This window comes from Chroicocephalus ridibundus, chromosome 3 (assembly GCF_963924245.1).
Source record: "Chroicocephalus ridibundus chromosome 3, bChrRid1.1, whole genome shotgun sequence".
NCBI lineage: Eukaryota > Metazoa > Chordata > Aves > Charadriiformes > Laridae > Chroicocephalus > Chroicocephalus ridibundus.
In genome coordinates, this window is record NC_086286.1 from 82,732,214 (window position 1) to 82,748,967 (window position 16,754).

At 34.6% G+C, this 16,754-nt stretch overlaps 1 protein-coding gene across 3 annotated transcripts in view; it reads right to left on the bottom strand.

Moving 5' to 3' along the window:
- GRIK2 (glutamate ionotropic receptor kainate type subunit 2) overlaps positions 1–16,754 on the bottom strand; it is a 418,840-nt gene that overhangs the window by 189,161 nt on the left and 212,925 nt on the right. For all 3 annotated transcript variants that reach the window (XM_063329880.1, XM_063329879.1, XM_063329881.1), the window contains 2 exons: positions 2,935–3,078; positions 1,561–1,668 (listed from right to left, as the gene is read on the bottom strand). In XM_063329880.1, the coding sequence (XP_063185950.1) occupies positions 1,561–1,668; positions 2,935–3,078 (252 nt within the window). The remainder of the gene's footprint in view (positions 1–1,560; positions 1,669–2,934; positions 3,079–16,754) is intronic.

Below are 16,754 nucleotides of genomic sequence, written 5' to 3' on the forward strand. Positions count from 1 at the left end.
TATTACACTGTCTGTATTTCTTTAATTATTTTGCATTTCTGCCTGAAAAGAAATTAAGTACACTGTAAAGATTTTATTTTTCAGAAAACTCATGTTGGTTGATGGTTCTCAAATGCCACCCAATGTTCTTAAAGCCATCCCAGATTACAGACACTTCCTTTCCTCATTTTCAACAGTGATCATTTCAGTGACTCTTCAGCCATTACTGGCTTATTTAGCTACTCCCACGTCATCTATTCTTTTATTTCTTTTTCCAGTAAGGAAGACAGGTTGCATTGCACCTATTCTACTCGTACACAAAGCTAATTTGCACTTCAAATATAATCACTACTATATACTTTTTTTTTCCCCTTAAGTTTCCAGAGCTTCCTTCATGGAATACTTCATAGGAAGACTCTTTACTATCAGTGCATTGCTGAATGTTTAAAAATATAGTTTAGTCCTTTAATCACAGGTTTGTAAGTGATTGGACATTTTCAAAAATATTATTACCTGTGTAAGTGTTTCAAAGCAAGCTGATGGCTTCTGAACTTTTTTAAAAATCTTCCTAGTAAGAGAACATTAATATTCCAAAACTAGTACTGGGGGGGGGGGAAGTTTTTGAGAAATATGTTGTTTATGCTAGCTTCTCCATTCAATGATTTATACAAGAAAGGAAATGCAGTTTTGCAGCATGGTGCATGCCCTTAATTTCTTCTTATTTGTGGCCACAATATTACCTTGGGGCAAAACTGATAAAACTTTATCTGAAGATGAAGGAAAACATAGAGCTCAGAGAACACTGAACAACAATGTGAGACACTGCAGCTTCCCGCATTGATTCTCCATGCCAAGGTGGATGGAGAGGAGAGGGAGGATGATCCGATTTCAGATCATCATGGCCTCATGTAGGCAGGCCAAATATCTGTTCGTGGTTTCCAAGACCTTTATATAGACAATATTAGGCTACACAGAAAAGGCGTTTCTCAATCCTTTGGTCTTTCACTCCATGTCTGTACAAGAAAAATTCATGTCAGAAGACAAACAAACCTGTCGAGGCTACCTATTCTTAATTTTTCAGTACCACTTACAGGTAGAAACTTGGTATTCCAAGAAGAGAATGAAATTTGCCTCTTAAAACATACAGAATTGCCAAAATGAAGCTATTTTATTTCATTCTGTTTGAGGTAACCCCTCCTGAATTAGTAAGATGTAAAGAAAATACAAATACACATACCTACAGGTTCACACATGAGGATAGGCGATGGGATTGGAATCACAACTAAAACTAAACTAAATATAGATTGAAGACAAAGCATATTAATGTATGACTCCAGCTGTTCACTCTTCCCCAGTCCTCTTGTATCTAAGAATGTGGCTAGAAGCACACAGTTAAGAGGCCACTAACTGTCATACATCGAGATAACAGCTTTTACTAGAAGACTTTGAAATCAAATACCAAGTTGAGAACAGGCATATTGTTTTATGTAACACATGAAAAGTTATTGAAAATGCTACTGGTGTTAGGGAGTGGATTTTTGTTTTGTTTCCCATCACTTTGGAGGTAAACTTCTTACACACCTTTTCAAGACCTTCTTCCTTGAGGCTGATAACATCTAAATCAAAATCTGTCCTTAAGCCATTGGTTTTGTTGAAAGTTATCCTGCCTGTGAGGCCTTCCCAGTGGGCCTATGGAGAAAGAAAAAAACAGTTTCTATAAATAAATACCTCTTCGTTTTTTGCCCAAAAAGAACAAATTTTACTTCTGCCAAAATGGGAACATTAATTATTCATTCTAACTAAATAATTTACCTTGTGGCTGATTTTTTTAAAAAGTATTTTGTATTCACTTTTTGCTAATTAAATCAACCTTTCTTCAGTCTTCACAGACAATTTTTTAAACAACTTTCCATGTTGGCCAATAGACTCTTACTAAATGAGATATAAGGCTGTTTTGTTTTCATCCCTCCATCATTTATACATGCATTTCCCTTTCTGCTTCCCTACATGCCCCATCCTCCCTCCTCCCCCTCAAGCATCAATCTCTCTCATTAATGCTGGATTTCATTTTTATGCCAGGAATTTTCATTCAAATAAAGGTTTGCTTTTGCAAGATGATGAAACCACACTGAGATAGCAAAAATTGAGGTCACCGAGACAGTTTTCCAGAGATGATACCTTACTTTTAATAAAGTGCAATAGCCTCATTTTTTTAATAACTTAAAGTCTACCTAGTTCTAAAACTATACTAAAGTAGAGGAGGGAATGTGGAAAACAAAATTATCATCCTAAAGGAACTAATATTAAAACGAGGATTATATTCCATTGCAAATACTTCTCTTTATCATAGTATTTTGGATATCTACAATGAGAAATATTGTATTAGGAGTTACTTACAGTACAAGAGACTTGAATACAGTGTTCACCTTAAGTACTTTAAATCTCCTAGCTTTACTTTAAGTCACTATCTATCAGTATCTAAACAGCATACTAGGACACCAAGGCCACATATACTAATTTACCATAGCAAAAAAAAAAAAAAAAAAAAAAAAAAGGCAACAAAAAAACTAGGGAGTAAACTTCATTCTTGAAGTTTGAACTTATGCCAATATTTATTTGCTGAATTTTTCATAGTCAGTCTATGATTTGGGGCTTCAGGGTTTTGGGTTTTATGTGACAAATGTTCCACAAACACACACACACATCCCAATTCTCTACGAACAAAAGTTTTATTTAGAATGCAGTTATTTCACCCTTTTATATTTCTTTGTTCCAAGTAATACCTCAGGAAAACCCACTTTTTGTCTTCCCTGTTAAACTCTATACAGATAACAAGCCTGAGAGAAGAGCATCTACTGAAAAAAAAAGGTAGAATTCAAGTAGAGTGGGAACAAAGGAAAATGGGAGTTTGGAGAAAGGAAAGTAATAAAGCAGGGTACTTTATTAGTGACTTACCTCCTTAATGAGACTCATAAAGCGGGTCCCAAAGCGCCATGGTTTGTGGCGATTACACTGTAGTGAACTGACCGTCATCTGTGGGAACTGCTGAACAGCCACTGACACCACATGAACTGCATCATACATTAGCGCTGCATCCGTCTGAAATGACAATGAAATCAGAACCATGAACATAAACCAAAAACATGTGACAGACCAGCAGTGAGAGAAGGAAACAAAAAATTAGCACTGTTTATTTTGTTAAAGGGAGAAAATGATCTGATTTCTTTTGTAGCACTGTAAAATACAGCCCCATTGCCAAGTCCTACGTAAGATGTGTCAGGACATCCAGTCTCAGTTTTTCTCTTTTTAATGCTGAAATAAGGGCCCAAGTACCAACTTTCCAGGATCACAGGAGAATAGCGATGTCTCTGAGTACTCATGTCACTTTAAAAAAGCAGTGCATTAGGGGGCTATATAAATCATATATACATGTGTGATTCAAGTTAGTTATTTCCATGAGTGAGGTGAAAGAAAAAAAAAAAAAAGATTAGCAAGGTAATAAAATCTCACCTATGAAGGAAAGTGCACAGGCTAAGGAAATAATCTTTCTGTTTTGAAATTACAGACTAGATACAGTCCCAAAGGTACCCAACTGATTCATTAATAACTTTTATGGGTATCCGTTGAAATCCCTAGGACAGATATAACCATCATCATCTATATATCAGAGGCAAATTATAATTGCATTAAAATGCACACTCATTTTAATGGTTTTCACATCCCACCCTAAATAAATAGGCTGTTTAGACCTGGTATGTGCTAACTAATGTTGTATTAGCAAAGGACAGAGACAGCCTCTCAGTGCACGCTGTCATGCTGTACAAGAAACTGACATCTCTCTCCTGTTCTATTTGATAAACAGAGGCAAGCCTTGGAACCAAAAGGAAGAGAGGACCTTAGATTCAGCTGGTGGAAATGAATGCTATGCCATCTGCTCAGCATACCTTAGAGAAAAACGACCTATTTCCCCTTCTCATTCACATAATTAGTGAGCTGTGAAATTAGTTCTTTAATGGATAGGAAACCTGGAGTTTATTGCACTTGTCACAATACAATACAATGCAATACAAAATGAGCTTATATAGTGCCTTTCATGCAAATGCATCCCAAGGCTCTTTACGATAAAACTAAACATAAAAATGCAAAAATGCTCTACCATTATAGCCCATAAGCTACTGTTAAAGGGGAAAATACATGTTTACATTTAAATGTCTCTCCCAAGGAGAGATTTCAAAATTCAAACAGAAATAAATCCTAATTTTAAAATAGCCAGTATAATAGGTTTCAATGATCTCAGACACCAAGTAGTTTACGGAGGGGCTCCAAATCAGTCAGAAAATATTTTTGCTGCCAAATTGTTCATTATCTTCAAGGCATTAAAGTGCTTTTAAGGCAAGCTGATATTTGACAAGGAGGCAGTGAAACACCAAAAAGTTGGAATGACATGCTGAGTAAGCGTCATACAAAGCTTAATATTCTAGAAGCATTACTTGGCAGCAGTTGGAGTCTAGACAACAGTTTTTTAAATAAATTATACAATAAGTACAGCGGACTATTCTGGCTTAGAAATGCAAACTTTTTTTTTTTTTTAGATCAGTTTTACTTCTAAAACTGTGTAGTCCTTGCACCAGTGAAGGAAAATGGAAATTACTGTGAGCCTTTAGCAAAAGCAGCCCATTAAGAAGCAACCAGAAGTTCAAAAACAGCATTAACTGATTAATTAGATATAAATTTGGACACAGAACTGATAAGACTCATCAGCAAGAATCAAAAGGAAATTATGCCAAATGCAGAGCAACATGGCTTTTTGTCAAATTTTATAAGCCACTGAGCTGGAAATCTGTAGGATGACAAGACAGTCACCTCCAGTGGATGCATTACAAAAGCCATTGCAGGTTTAGAAGTAATTCAAATTCTGATAATATTCTTCATATTTGACTGATGAATATTGATTAACTGGAAATAAATCTAAATGAGAATATATTTCTTTTAAATGCACACAACATAAACTAATCACTGGCTACAAGTTGAGTGTCCTATTTGACTTTTAGGTGCTACAGGATAAATCCCTTATTTACACAGGATGAAATTCCACAATCCACATTCTATAGGAAGATTAAAGTTAAATGCAGGCTTGAATGCTTGGACTGAATAAAGACAGATAGAACTGTATACTCAAAAATATATTGGTTTAGTGATTCAATATTGCACTCATCTCACTGGGCACAATCATTGATTTTGCTGCAAGAGAAATAAACGGCACAGAAGTCAGGAAGAGATATAAAGTATATACTTGAATTTGCAGGTTGGGCTTTCCTCTCGGTTGGTCACTTTACCTTTCCTCTGACAAAGAGTAGGAATTGATAGCTCTTGGCCTAGCTCTGCATCCTTATTCATTAGGCTTCCTAAGCTTTATGTCCCTCTGCCCTTTGTCCATAGCACTTTCTCTTCCTTAAATCACACTTTTCCAACTATGGTTTGTACAGGAAGTACTACAGGTTTCAGCAAGAGACTCTCTGGGAACCAGGTGGAAATGTCCCTAATTAAATTTTGAGGATTCCTTATTTAAACAGAGATGAGCAGTCTGGAAGGAAGAAGAGGTAGAAACTTCAGGAGAAGCAATGGTTCTTGAATTTCAGATAGAAACCTGCTACAATATTTCCATTCACTGAAGCGCGTAATACAAGAAAGTAATCTTAGTGAAAAATGAGATTAGTATTGTTTTAGTCAACTTGTATAAACCTTTTAAAAATTAGACATTAGTATGAAGTTCTTTACAATGAGGGTGGTGAAACACTGGAACAGGTCGCCCAGAGAGGTGGTTGGAGGCCCCATCCCTGGAGACATTCAAGGCCAGGCTTGATAAGGCTCTGAGCAACCTGATCTAGCTAAAGATGTCCCCGCTTACTGCAGGGGGGTTGGACTAGATGACCTTTAAAGGTCCCTTCCAACCCAACACATTCTATGGTTCTATATGATTCTATGATTACGTTATATTACACAATCATATCTTGGTACAGTTTCGGAACCATGGGTTGTGGAGTATTTTTGGTTTCACAGTCCTACTTAGTATTTATGACGACTTGCTTGGATACAGATAAACTCATCTAAAATACTGCTCATGATACTGTCACTTGTATTTCTACAACTACAAAAGAAAAAAAAATTCTACAACTACAGAAGCTATGAAAATTTTTCATCAAATTGAAACAGAATGAGATTGAGTTAGGTGATTAAAATGTCAGGTGACAGATGTCTGTGACCACAAGTCTGTTTTTCAGTTGACTCTGTCAAGTAACAAGAAAGCTTTTAGCACTCAGAGGTAATAGCTTAATCAGAGATGTGATTTCAGTCACAATATATCTCACATAGAGAGAAAATACCAATCTGTGTTTGATTTTTATCCCAAACTCAGTTGGATACTACACATTTCTTCTCAATACTGTTCTGGCTTTCCTTTACCTCCTGTCTTACTGTGGGTGTTGTGTTTGCCTCTATTTTTAACATGTGTTTCTGTATAATCACTTTTGAGTCTTGCAAATTACTTGGTAAATACTGTCTAACAAACTGCATGCAAATACTCTAATCTCACTGTGAAAGGGCTCTGGTGGAGTTTGACTGAGTAAAAAGAAGGTAGAAAAAGTGTCCTCTTTCTTATTAGTGATGGAGTCTAATATTTCTTCCTGGGCCTCCTGAGAGTAAGAGGTGGTCCTTTTCTTCTCCATCCCCAACTGCACCCAGAGATGTCAAAGGCACGTGGCACATATTGTGATTTTTGCCACATGCTTGCTTGTCCTGGTTAATCAATATTGTAGGGAGGGGTTGAGTTTTGGGGGCTTGGAGCTGGGGCAAGGAGGTTGGCAGGGTAGTGTTTTTTACTGGTTTCTAACCTACATGAGCAAAGCTGATGCAGAAGAAACCCACTATAGCCTGCATTTCAGTCAAGAAAAAATCTTCCCCACATAACAGAACTGACAAACTACTTCTCTGCAAAGTTTTTCTACCCTTCTTATGACATACAGAAGCTATGATTTTTAGTGACTTTCAGCATGGCTGGCAGGTTAGACAAGAATGAGCTGAAAATCCTGAAACCAAATGGGCTGTTTATGCACTACAGCTGCAACCTGAGATCTATGTCTGTATGTTATGACCTTTCAAAAACTGAGAGAAGGGGCTCACACTCTGACATCTAGGTAAAATCCAAGCAATCCTAACAGAACAGAAGAATCATGATCTTCATAAACATCTTCAGACTTACAGTAAATTAGAGATCATTGATGTCCTTTGATATCTGACTCAACAAATGTGCTAACTGCTTTTGGAATACCTGTGCCTAAGTACCTATTAAGCATTAAAAACAATTGCAGATTCTGTATTTAATGACATCAAATCATGACTCGCGTGCGCACCTTATTTGCACAGCAATGTTTTTGTATGACATTTCCATTTACCTCCATCAAACTATATGAGGATTTCATGTACCAATAAACCTCTCCTCTCTGGATCATATCTCACTGCTCCAGAATTGTCTGTAAATTGTGAAATATGTGTTTTACTTTTAGAAAATATGATTTTTATCACACAGTCAAGTTTAATATTAATTTAAGATGAAGGATTGTTAGACTAATTCTGTTTCTTCATGAGCTATATCAAAAATAGTACACTTCTCAAACAGAAAAAAATCATATTTCAACTTTTACTATACCAAATTTTAGTCCTCTATAATCTACAATTAAAAATGGACCTGTTACACAGGCACGATCTGGAAGAACTTTCAATTACTCAAATACAGATTATTAAAACCGGCTTGAAAGCATGAAACCCTCAGGTTTTCAATTAAATGTTAAATTAAACTAATGTAATTGTTTTTCTCCTTAATTAAATTTATTACCACTAAAAGTCTGTGAAGAAATATGGTAATCTACTTAAAAGGTGCTCTGTGAAGTACTTGAAAACACCAAGAAATTTCTCTACTGAGTGACATATGAAATAAGTCATTGGAAAAGAGAAGCCTAATAAATTTACTTTTTGTTCTTTAGTATTTGATCCAGTGTGGATCCCAGAGAAGAATGAGCTATTTGCCCTCTTTACTCTGCCAATTTTTTTCAGTGAACGTGGGGAACTTTTTCCACAGAAAAGGAGCCAAAGATGAGGGTCAAGTATGAGTTTAAAAAAAAAGAAAAAAGTTTTAATTAGATAAGTAAAGTATTATAAGGATTATCTCTATAAGGATTAGACCGCTTAACCATTTTATTATTAAAGACAACCTCCTTGCAAGTATGATACGTACTTGTTTATAGTGATCTGCATTTTGTGTTTGAACTTGCCTTTATTCATTCAAGTCATATCCAGTAAAAGCAAATGAATATTCCTTTAACTCTAAAAGAAAGAAGGAAAAGGAAGGACTGAGGGGTCAAGGGGGAAATGAAAGCTTTTACATGTGTAAAAGAAGGAATAGAACTTCAAAATTTGTTTCAGAATTAAATTCAGATACAACTCTTCTAAAATGCAACTTGAAACTCTCTAAACAGTCTAACAAGACTGGATTTTCCACAATAAAAATTTTAAATATTTGATTCACAGAAGATGTGAAAATATATTTCTTCATCAAAGACAAAGCAAATGAGAACGAAAACGCAGTAGCATAATATTCTATAAATCAGTTGACAGGTCCTGTCCTATCACAAGGTGGATATCTGAATCTGCGTTTACCAGTCACTGCTGGCATTAGTATCAGGTTACAAATACATCATAAATTAAATATATCTAGATTTTTGTGCAAAGACAAATATTTTGCTAAAATTCTTTTTTTTAAAACAGTTCTTTAACAAACAAAATGGTCCATGAAAAACAAAACTGAAGTAAAAAAAAAAATCTTGAAAGGTAGCATTCCGATTCTGTAGTCAGTTCTGTGTTAAACTGAATTGACCCCCTAAAAATTTCAAGGGAGGACACTGTACAGTTCACTTGAAATACTGCCTTGCATGAGCCAAGCTTTTTTCATTGATTAGTACAGTATGCATATGCTTTTCTACTTTTTAGTTCTTATGCTATCGTTACCTGAATATTATCTGAATAAGTACTACTACATTAAGCAGGATAGCTTATATTTTTCATGTGCAGCTCATTATTCTCTTCAAGGTTATCTCTGTCTTCCTGTCTCCGGTCAGTCAATTTTTGCCCTTGTAAAATAAGTTCAACTACATTTAAAATGGCAAACAGTTCAGAGGGGTTTGCTTAGTGTCTGACGGTCACTAATGTATTCTGTAAAATTTTGTGCATTAATTAAAACGAGGCTTAAATTCTTTTCAAATGTGACTTCTTTTGCTGTATCAAAAATGAAATGAAACTGAATGCAAATGCTTGCAAATGTATATTTGCATTTGTTTCCTAGGTGACCATGACAAAAGTATTTAGGTAAATGCATAAAAGTGAAAGAACACTTTCCACTTTTTTTTTTTTTCAGCAAAGTCCTTGAAAATGTGCGAACATGTTAAAAGCAATTCATGTGGAGTCTTTAATGCATTCTGAAACGTATTTCACCATATAAAATCATTTGTTAGTGAATTTCCATTAGCCACACCGACAGCCACCTCAGACCATAATATCTTCTGAAATAAACCTGGTACACACTGACTATGGTCACTGGATTAACAAAGTGTTAACACAGTCATTTCATGCTGTAACAAGATTCTCCCGCTGAGCTTGTATTTATGGTACCTGCCCTTGCAAGGGTTTAGAACACAATAAGAATGTTGCGTTTCCATTTGGCAAAAAGGAGTGTAAGTACACAAGGCAGGACATGTTACAGAAGGACTGAATTTTCCATCGGCCCTTACAAACTGTATTTAATTTCTTACACAACAGTAATGCCTTGGATAGAATACTGGATGCAAAGTCAGGTTCTTGGTTTGATTTTGGTTTTTTAATTCCCAGTATATTCAGACTATTTCTAGTCAGCTTTCTGAGGGGCAGAGATGACACAGTACAATTAGGAGGGCAACAACAGCAGCTCTGTTTTTTTGATCTACCAGTCAATACTGGATACTGGAAGTACAATGAACAGGACAGCATAGTCCTCCCTCCCCAGCATAAATTTTTTGTGAAGAAATAACATTATTTAGAATGCACTGCACAATAAGGATTTACAGTGGCATATTTATTCATTGCAAAGCCCTCAAAAATGTCCCATAATCTGTCTCCTTAGCCTGCTAAGCATTGCTTCTCCTTTGATAATTACTTATTTTTCTCTCATTTATCGTTGCTGATAATTTTACACACAATGCATAATTATTACTTACAAAAACACTGAATAAATGGTATATTATATAAACAAACAAAACACTTCCTTTTTTTGTTCTACTGAACTTCCCACCACCTGCCTTTCATTTTTCCCATATTAGTCTTATTTTCTAGATTATTTTCATTGTAAGCACAGTGAGCAGAAATAGGCCTCTGTGCAAGTTTTAGTATAATTATTATTTTCCTTTGAAGACTGACTTAACCATATAACCTAACTTCACTTCCTTTCTTTTAAACAAGTCGGGGGAAAAATAAATAAGAACAAAAATGTAAGAAAAGTCTGACGATACTCAAGTCAGGAAGGGGTGACCACCTACAGTGCAGAAGAGCTCTCATTACTAACACTGTCTATTACTTTCCTTAAAGCTGTCCTTGACAGAAAATTATAAAGTTGCCTTTAAAAACTACTGGATATGAACTATGGTAACTATGATAGTATACATATAAAAATAAGCTAATCTGTAGTTTCTTTATTATGGATTTTACTATTGCCTGGTCAGAAAATTTTAAGAGCCAAATCTTGATTTATGTTGGGCCAATGTGATTTTAACCCCAAAACCACAATAACTGGTAACACAAGAACTTTTTCCCCAAAATTCTCATATAATGTGGTGCCAATAGTGCTAACATTACCCTACTAGAAGCTTGATTCACCACATATCCTTGATCAGCTACCTACAAACCACAGGTAGTTTCAAATCTGCACTACAAAGTGATTTTTCAAGGAGGTCTAGAAAAAGAGATTAACATTGAAGAAAATAGTTTTTCTTTCACTTTTTCAGGTCTAATGTTAAGCAAAGAATCGTTGGATAAGAAGATGAAGAGAAAGCATCTAACTATTCATGGTCTGTACGGTGCTCTTTTAATCGCTATAATCTGGAATATTTTCAATTTTCAGAAATTATTTTTCAGAAAGGGTACTAGGAGAATTACAAAACTCCATGGATCTATCTACAGTTATTTTATTTATGGCAATTACAGTCTATGGTTAATGAGATAGACATATATTCCATTGCTACCAGTCAGTGTTTGAAATACAGTTGCTAAAATTTTACATTATTTTCTATGTTTTATATATATATGTATAGGAGAGATAATTTTCTATAAGTTACTGTAGTAATAATAAAGCTAAAAATGATCACGTTCAGATGCATAACATGCATAACAAAAGATAGAATAAGTTGAATTCACCACAGAGATGGTAAATTCAAAGAAGTCAGAAGTTTAGATTTAGATAAAAGGGTTTATGTTTAATCACATGACAAAATAGCATCAAGACAAATGAAGCCTAAAGAACAGTCCAAAGGAAATATTCGTATCACAAGTACGTTCAATAACATGAACTATTTGGGACCACACGGATCTGCAAGAGGCACAAAAATATAGTATCTTTCTCTAGATATATATACTACAGAAAAATTTGAATATGAAATTAAATGCAGATTTAAGTTTATTCTTTACTTCTCCTTTATGCACTATGAGATGAAACTAATTATTTTTAAATACGGCTTTGCATTGCAGTAAAATCATACAACCTCTTACAGTAAACTTGAAAAAAAAGACAGAAGGGTTAATCATGCCATGCCATACTCATTTTACAGCCACAAAGTGCTTGTCATCATACCTGTCTTCACTCAAAAGTAAATAAGTAGTATCATACACATACCACCCCCAGACTGTTTGGTTTTTCTTTTTATTCTATACAGTTATGAACATACAGCTTGATGAAACACAGCTTTCAATAATAAGGTTTACACTTCATAGTGTAAACTAGATTCAGGAGAAAAGGTCCTTCAGGACATTCAGGAAGAATTAGGCAAGAGATTAGCTGGAAAGGTTAAATTGCCCCATGCCATTCCATTTAAAGAAACAGTTCTCTCTAATGAATGTAACCCAAGACATAAGGTGTACAGAAATTGCAAGCAGCTCTGAGTTAGGGAAAGTCTACAGCAAACCAATACAGCAAAACAGCTGTGCATATAAAGAGAAAAACCTTTCGAAGTTCACCTTACGTAAGTAGAGCAGGAGGTATGTCTTACCTTTTCTTAAATATTTCCAGCTGTTTTGGAAAGCACAAAAGCAACTAGATTATTTCATATTATCTTAACCTACCACAGGTAAGAGTGATTTCAAGGCAATAAGGGAACAAAAAAGCATTTATCAGTCCAAAATACGACAAATCTAGCCAAGCTCACTACAATATTTTCTTGGTATCCCATCTCTCTATGGGATATGCACCCCATAAAGACTTGTATTACAGTTTGAGCACAGTTTGGGCAGCAATAATGGAAGAAAAGTTCTTTCAGCAATTCACACTAACAAGGATATTAGTGTAGCATTAAGTAAGATATCTGTGGGCACACTTGGATTCTGAGCAGTGCCTTCAAGGAGTTTGTCATACGAGGCTACAGGAATAAAAGTATTGGGAGAAATTAACTTTTAAAAATATTTTTCGGACAGTTGAATGAAATCTTAACATTTATATAATTGGGACATAAGCAGGTGATACAAGTCAGCGTAGTATCTCACAAGGATGTCACAAGCGTCTGGAAGAATAAAGCAGAATTAGGAATCCTCTAACTGGCATAAGTAAGAGAAAAGGGACTGGAAGAATATCATTTCTGCAGCCTATGAAAACAAAGACTGAGAACAACTGCCGAGGGGAACACACACCAGGGAAGAAAGGAAAGCTAAAAAGCACAGAAGAACAAGCATGCATGCAAAAATGACAAAACAAAAAAAAATAATAGGAGTCATTTTCTCTTATGGACAGATAGAGACTTACATTGGATTAGATTTAAAAATCTTTAACAATCATTAAAAGAACCGCTGCACAAGATCAGCAACAGAAGATATTTCAGTTAGATGATGCCTGACAAATGTAGTAGCATGCAGACAAATTCCAGAGATCCAACATACTACTACTCCTCACAGAAAGCTCTCCTACTCAAGGCAATTATAACGAGTGAATGAAATTAAGAAGAAATGGCTTGCAAAACTAGTTCCTCCCCTCCTCGGGTAATAAAATCTATTGCCCCTGAAATCATTTCACTTAATTCTTACTTGCTAACACATCCCACAAAACCATTTTGCTGAGTGAGATTTAATAAATCTCTCAGCCTGGGATTAAATTTTACTGTTTTATGAACTGTTAAATTGCATTGCATGCTTATTAAAACTGGTGTTTTCTTACTTCTTGACACATTCCCAACTCCACCCTGGGGTACAATTAAGCAAACAGTAGAGATTTTGTTTTCACCCCAAAAAATACATTTCGACTGGGAACAAGACATAAGCATCAGCAAGCTATAAACAATGTTAATCTAACTTTTAAAGAAAATCAAATCACTTGTTAGCACAAACTCTTTTTTTAAAAAATATGGTAGCATTTCAGCTGAATAATCATCACATTAAAGAATAGCTGCTTAGATTTTTTTCTAACATTTAGTTGTCTAGGGAATTTTAAACAGGATGTTTGTTTACAGAGATGCGTGTGCTTTTAAGTAGAGACAAAACAGACACAAATTATTTTCCCCACCATCAAAATACTTGTGAAATCCAAAAAAGCAAATGATTTATTTCTTATATTATTGAAAAAGGCCTTAAAACTAACAAACAATTTATTTTTTTTAATCTATAAAAAATAGAACTTTTTTTTTATAGGCTAGTGTAAATTTTTTAAAAGTGTAATTTTGTCTTACACAAAAAGAGAAAGGAAAAGATTTTCCCCTGTTGCCTCAATGCCTCATAGTTTGATCTCCTATTATAAGAGAAATGGCAAAAATGAAACAATTAAAATTTTGAGAAAATGTCAAGAGAAAAAGAATATCACTGCAAAGTGACAGTATGCTGTTGCCACATTTCTTGCCATTACATTGTCTTTACATAGGAAGGAATATGCATTTTTTTATTGACAGAATAAAAACATATTTCCTGGTATAAAAGTTTGAAGTGGTAGACTCTTTTTATCTCACAAAACAATCTCAGATAATCATGTAATTTGATAAAATATTTATGGTGCTAAGAACCTTGAAGTTTCTGAAAATGAGTTAGGTGTGTAGACATTTATTGCAGCTTGATTTTAACTTGCTGAAGATGAAATTTTCAGACAACATGAGATTTTGCTAGCAATTAACACCAGAGATGGAGTTACCAAGTAGTTTTAATACAGGTTTTTCTGAAACAAGAACAGCAGCAGTATTTCTTTCATCTGCTTGACCTCTGATTCAGGATCTGAATTTTCTCTTAGCAAATGAACAGCTAAAGATTTAGAATACACTCTGAAGTGCATAGGAAAATTTTGAATTACATTTTCTGACAAGGACATCTTGTCATTCTTGTGGAGCAAAAGCTTAAATCTTAAGTATGAGGGAAATTTTCAGTTAAGGAAATAAGTAGAAAGAGTCTGAGAATATTTAGAAATGCATCTTTTTCTTCAATGTTTAAATTTGAGTGTATGTCAGTCTGGTTTCAAAGCCAGTCTCCCTACACAAGGTTTGCTAGTCTGATGTAAGGTTAAGCTGTGACTGATTTCCTTAACTTTCTGATCAACTTCTCAGTCCCTCTTACTTTTAAATTAACTATTTATTGGACAGGTTATCTGTCATTACCCTCTACGAGTGTTCAGGGTGGCTTACTTCTTTCCAGTCACAGAAAGGGAAGAAAGGTCCCAATATAAATAATTCAGCCTATATGGCCATCTACATTTATCTGGAATAAACGCTGTTAACTGTATGAAAAAGATAAAGGTGAAAAAATAGTTCTATAGTATTTTTTAGAAATTTATTTTCTCCCATTTTCTATTTTCTGGCTAACCAGACCACATAAAGTGTGATTTCATAAAGACCCACTAAATGTCCCATCATGTCATAAACTATATTAATCCAAGAAGCAAATGACTTTCAGTGCACTGCTTGCAATAGCAAATGGTGTCCGCCCGCATAAACACTTAAAAAACTGTGCTTATAATATACAATTAAGAACAATGTGCTGTGATGTTAGGTTTCTATATAACCTTGAAAACAAATGTAAAATTTCCAAGTGAAATTTATTCTGAAGCACCTTCTCAACCTTTCTGTTGAACTTTAGAAATTATGGTATGTACTATAATATTTTTTGCAATAAAAAAAACATATCATGCTCTTTTATATACCTTAAAGACAGATAGCAAAAACCTAATTACCAGGAACAATGGGTCATTATTTGGTCTTCGGTGGTCCATTTCCTTTCATCTGTTCCCCTGCTCAAAAATCAATATGACTGTGATCACTGCAACTCCATCAACCACATCCATAATAAAGAGCTGCCTGCTACTGTTATATTAGCTCAGTATTCAAGCCTTATCACACCACATGAAAAGCCCCTCTGCATGAGCAATTCGTAAGTAACTACAGAAAGATCCTACTCAGCAAATGCTCTGAACAACTTTGTACTCATGTACAGCAAGAAAGTACACTTGGCAAGACGAACTACCAGAGAGGCACAAGGTTAGAATAATCCAGAAATTAAATGCACATCTGATAAAAAATTGAGAAAAAAAGCATTCTAAATAGTGAATCTCAACATATTTTACTTTTATATCTTGTAAAAGTTTCACAGTGTGTGGATTTCAGAGCTTTCACAACTTCAAACTTTTAAATAAAATTACAAAAATAAATGTATGTTGATGACTTTGAAATGCAGAGACAAAACAGTTCTGGATCTTCGTAATAAATTGCCTTCTCCTGCTTTCAGCAAGCTCCATTTACATTTCTATCCTCTCAGAAAGAACTAATGACACAGATTTTAATATCCTCAGCAAAAAACATGATTACATGTGCAGCCTTGCAAAGTTCATGTTTGCAGGAGAAAACAAATTGTTAAGCGGTGTAAAACATAACTAGCCCATAAAAGAGCGTACACTCGTTTCAAAACAGAATTCTGCTTTGTCAGTATTATATAATTCCTTTATTAAGTAGCTCTGTTTTATCCTATGGCTCTGTTTTAAATAAGTGATTTTTTTTTGCTTTTGGATTAACACCTCTTTAAAATCAGTAATACCCAAAGGAAAAGGTATTAAAAGAGACCACTGGCCTAAGATTCAGAAAACCAATCTTTTGTTTAGATTTAGAAAGTAGGTATTTTATGTTTGGGTTTGGTTTGGGGGTTTTTTAGACCTGAGGCATATTAATTTTTGATTCTTCATTGTTTTTTGTCATTTTTGTATAATCTTTAATCAACTTGTACGTTATATGCATATCATAGCCTAGACAGATTATAGAAAAGCAAAGTGACCTTGTAACATTACATTTTCTTTTCTTTGCAATTGTGCTTCCAACAACGGCATTTCACTGTATAATTGCTTTTTGTTTCGATGAAGTTCTCCATTAATTAGGGTTTGCTTTCAGAATAAACTTTTTATCATATTATGATGCTAGTTTTAATAATCATATTCTCATAAACTGAATCCAGCTTCACCATCAGAGTAGACACAG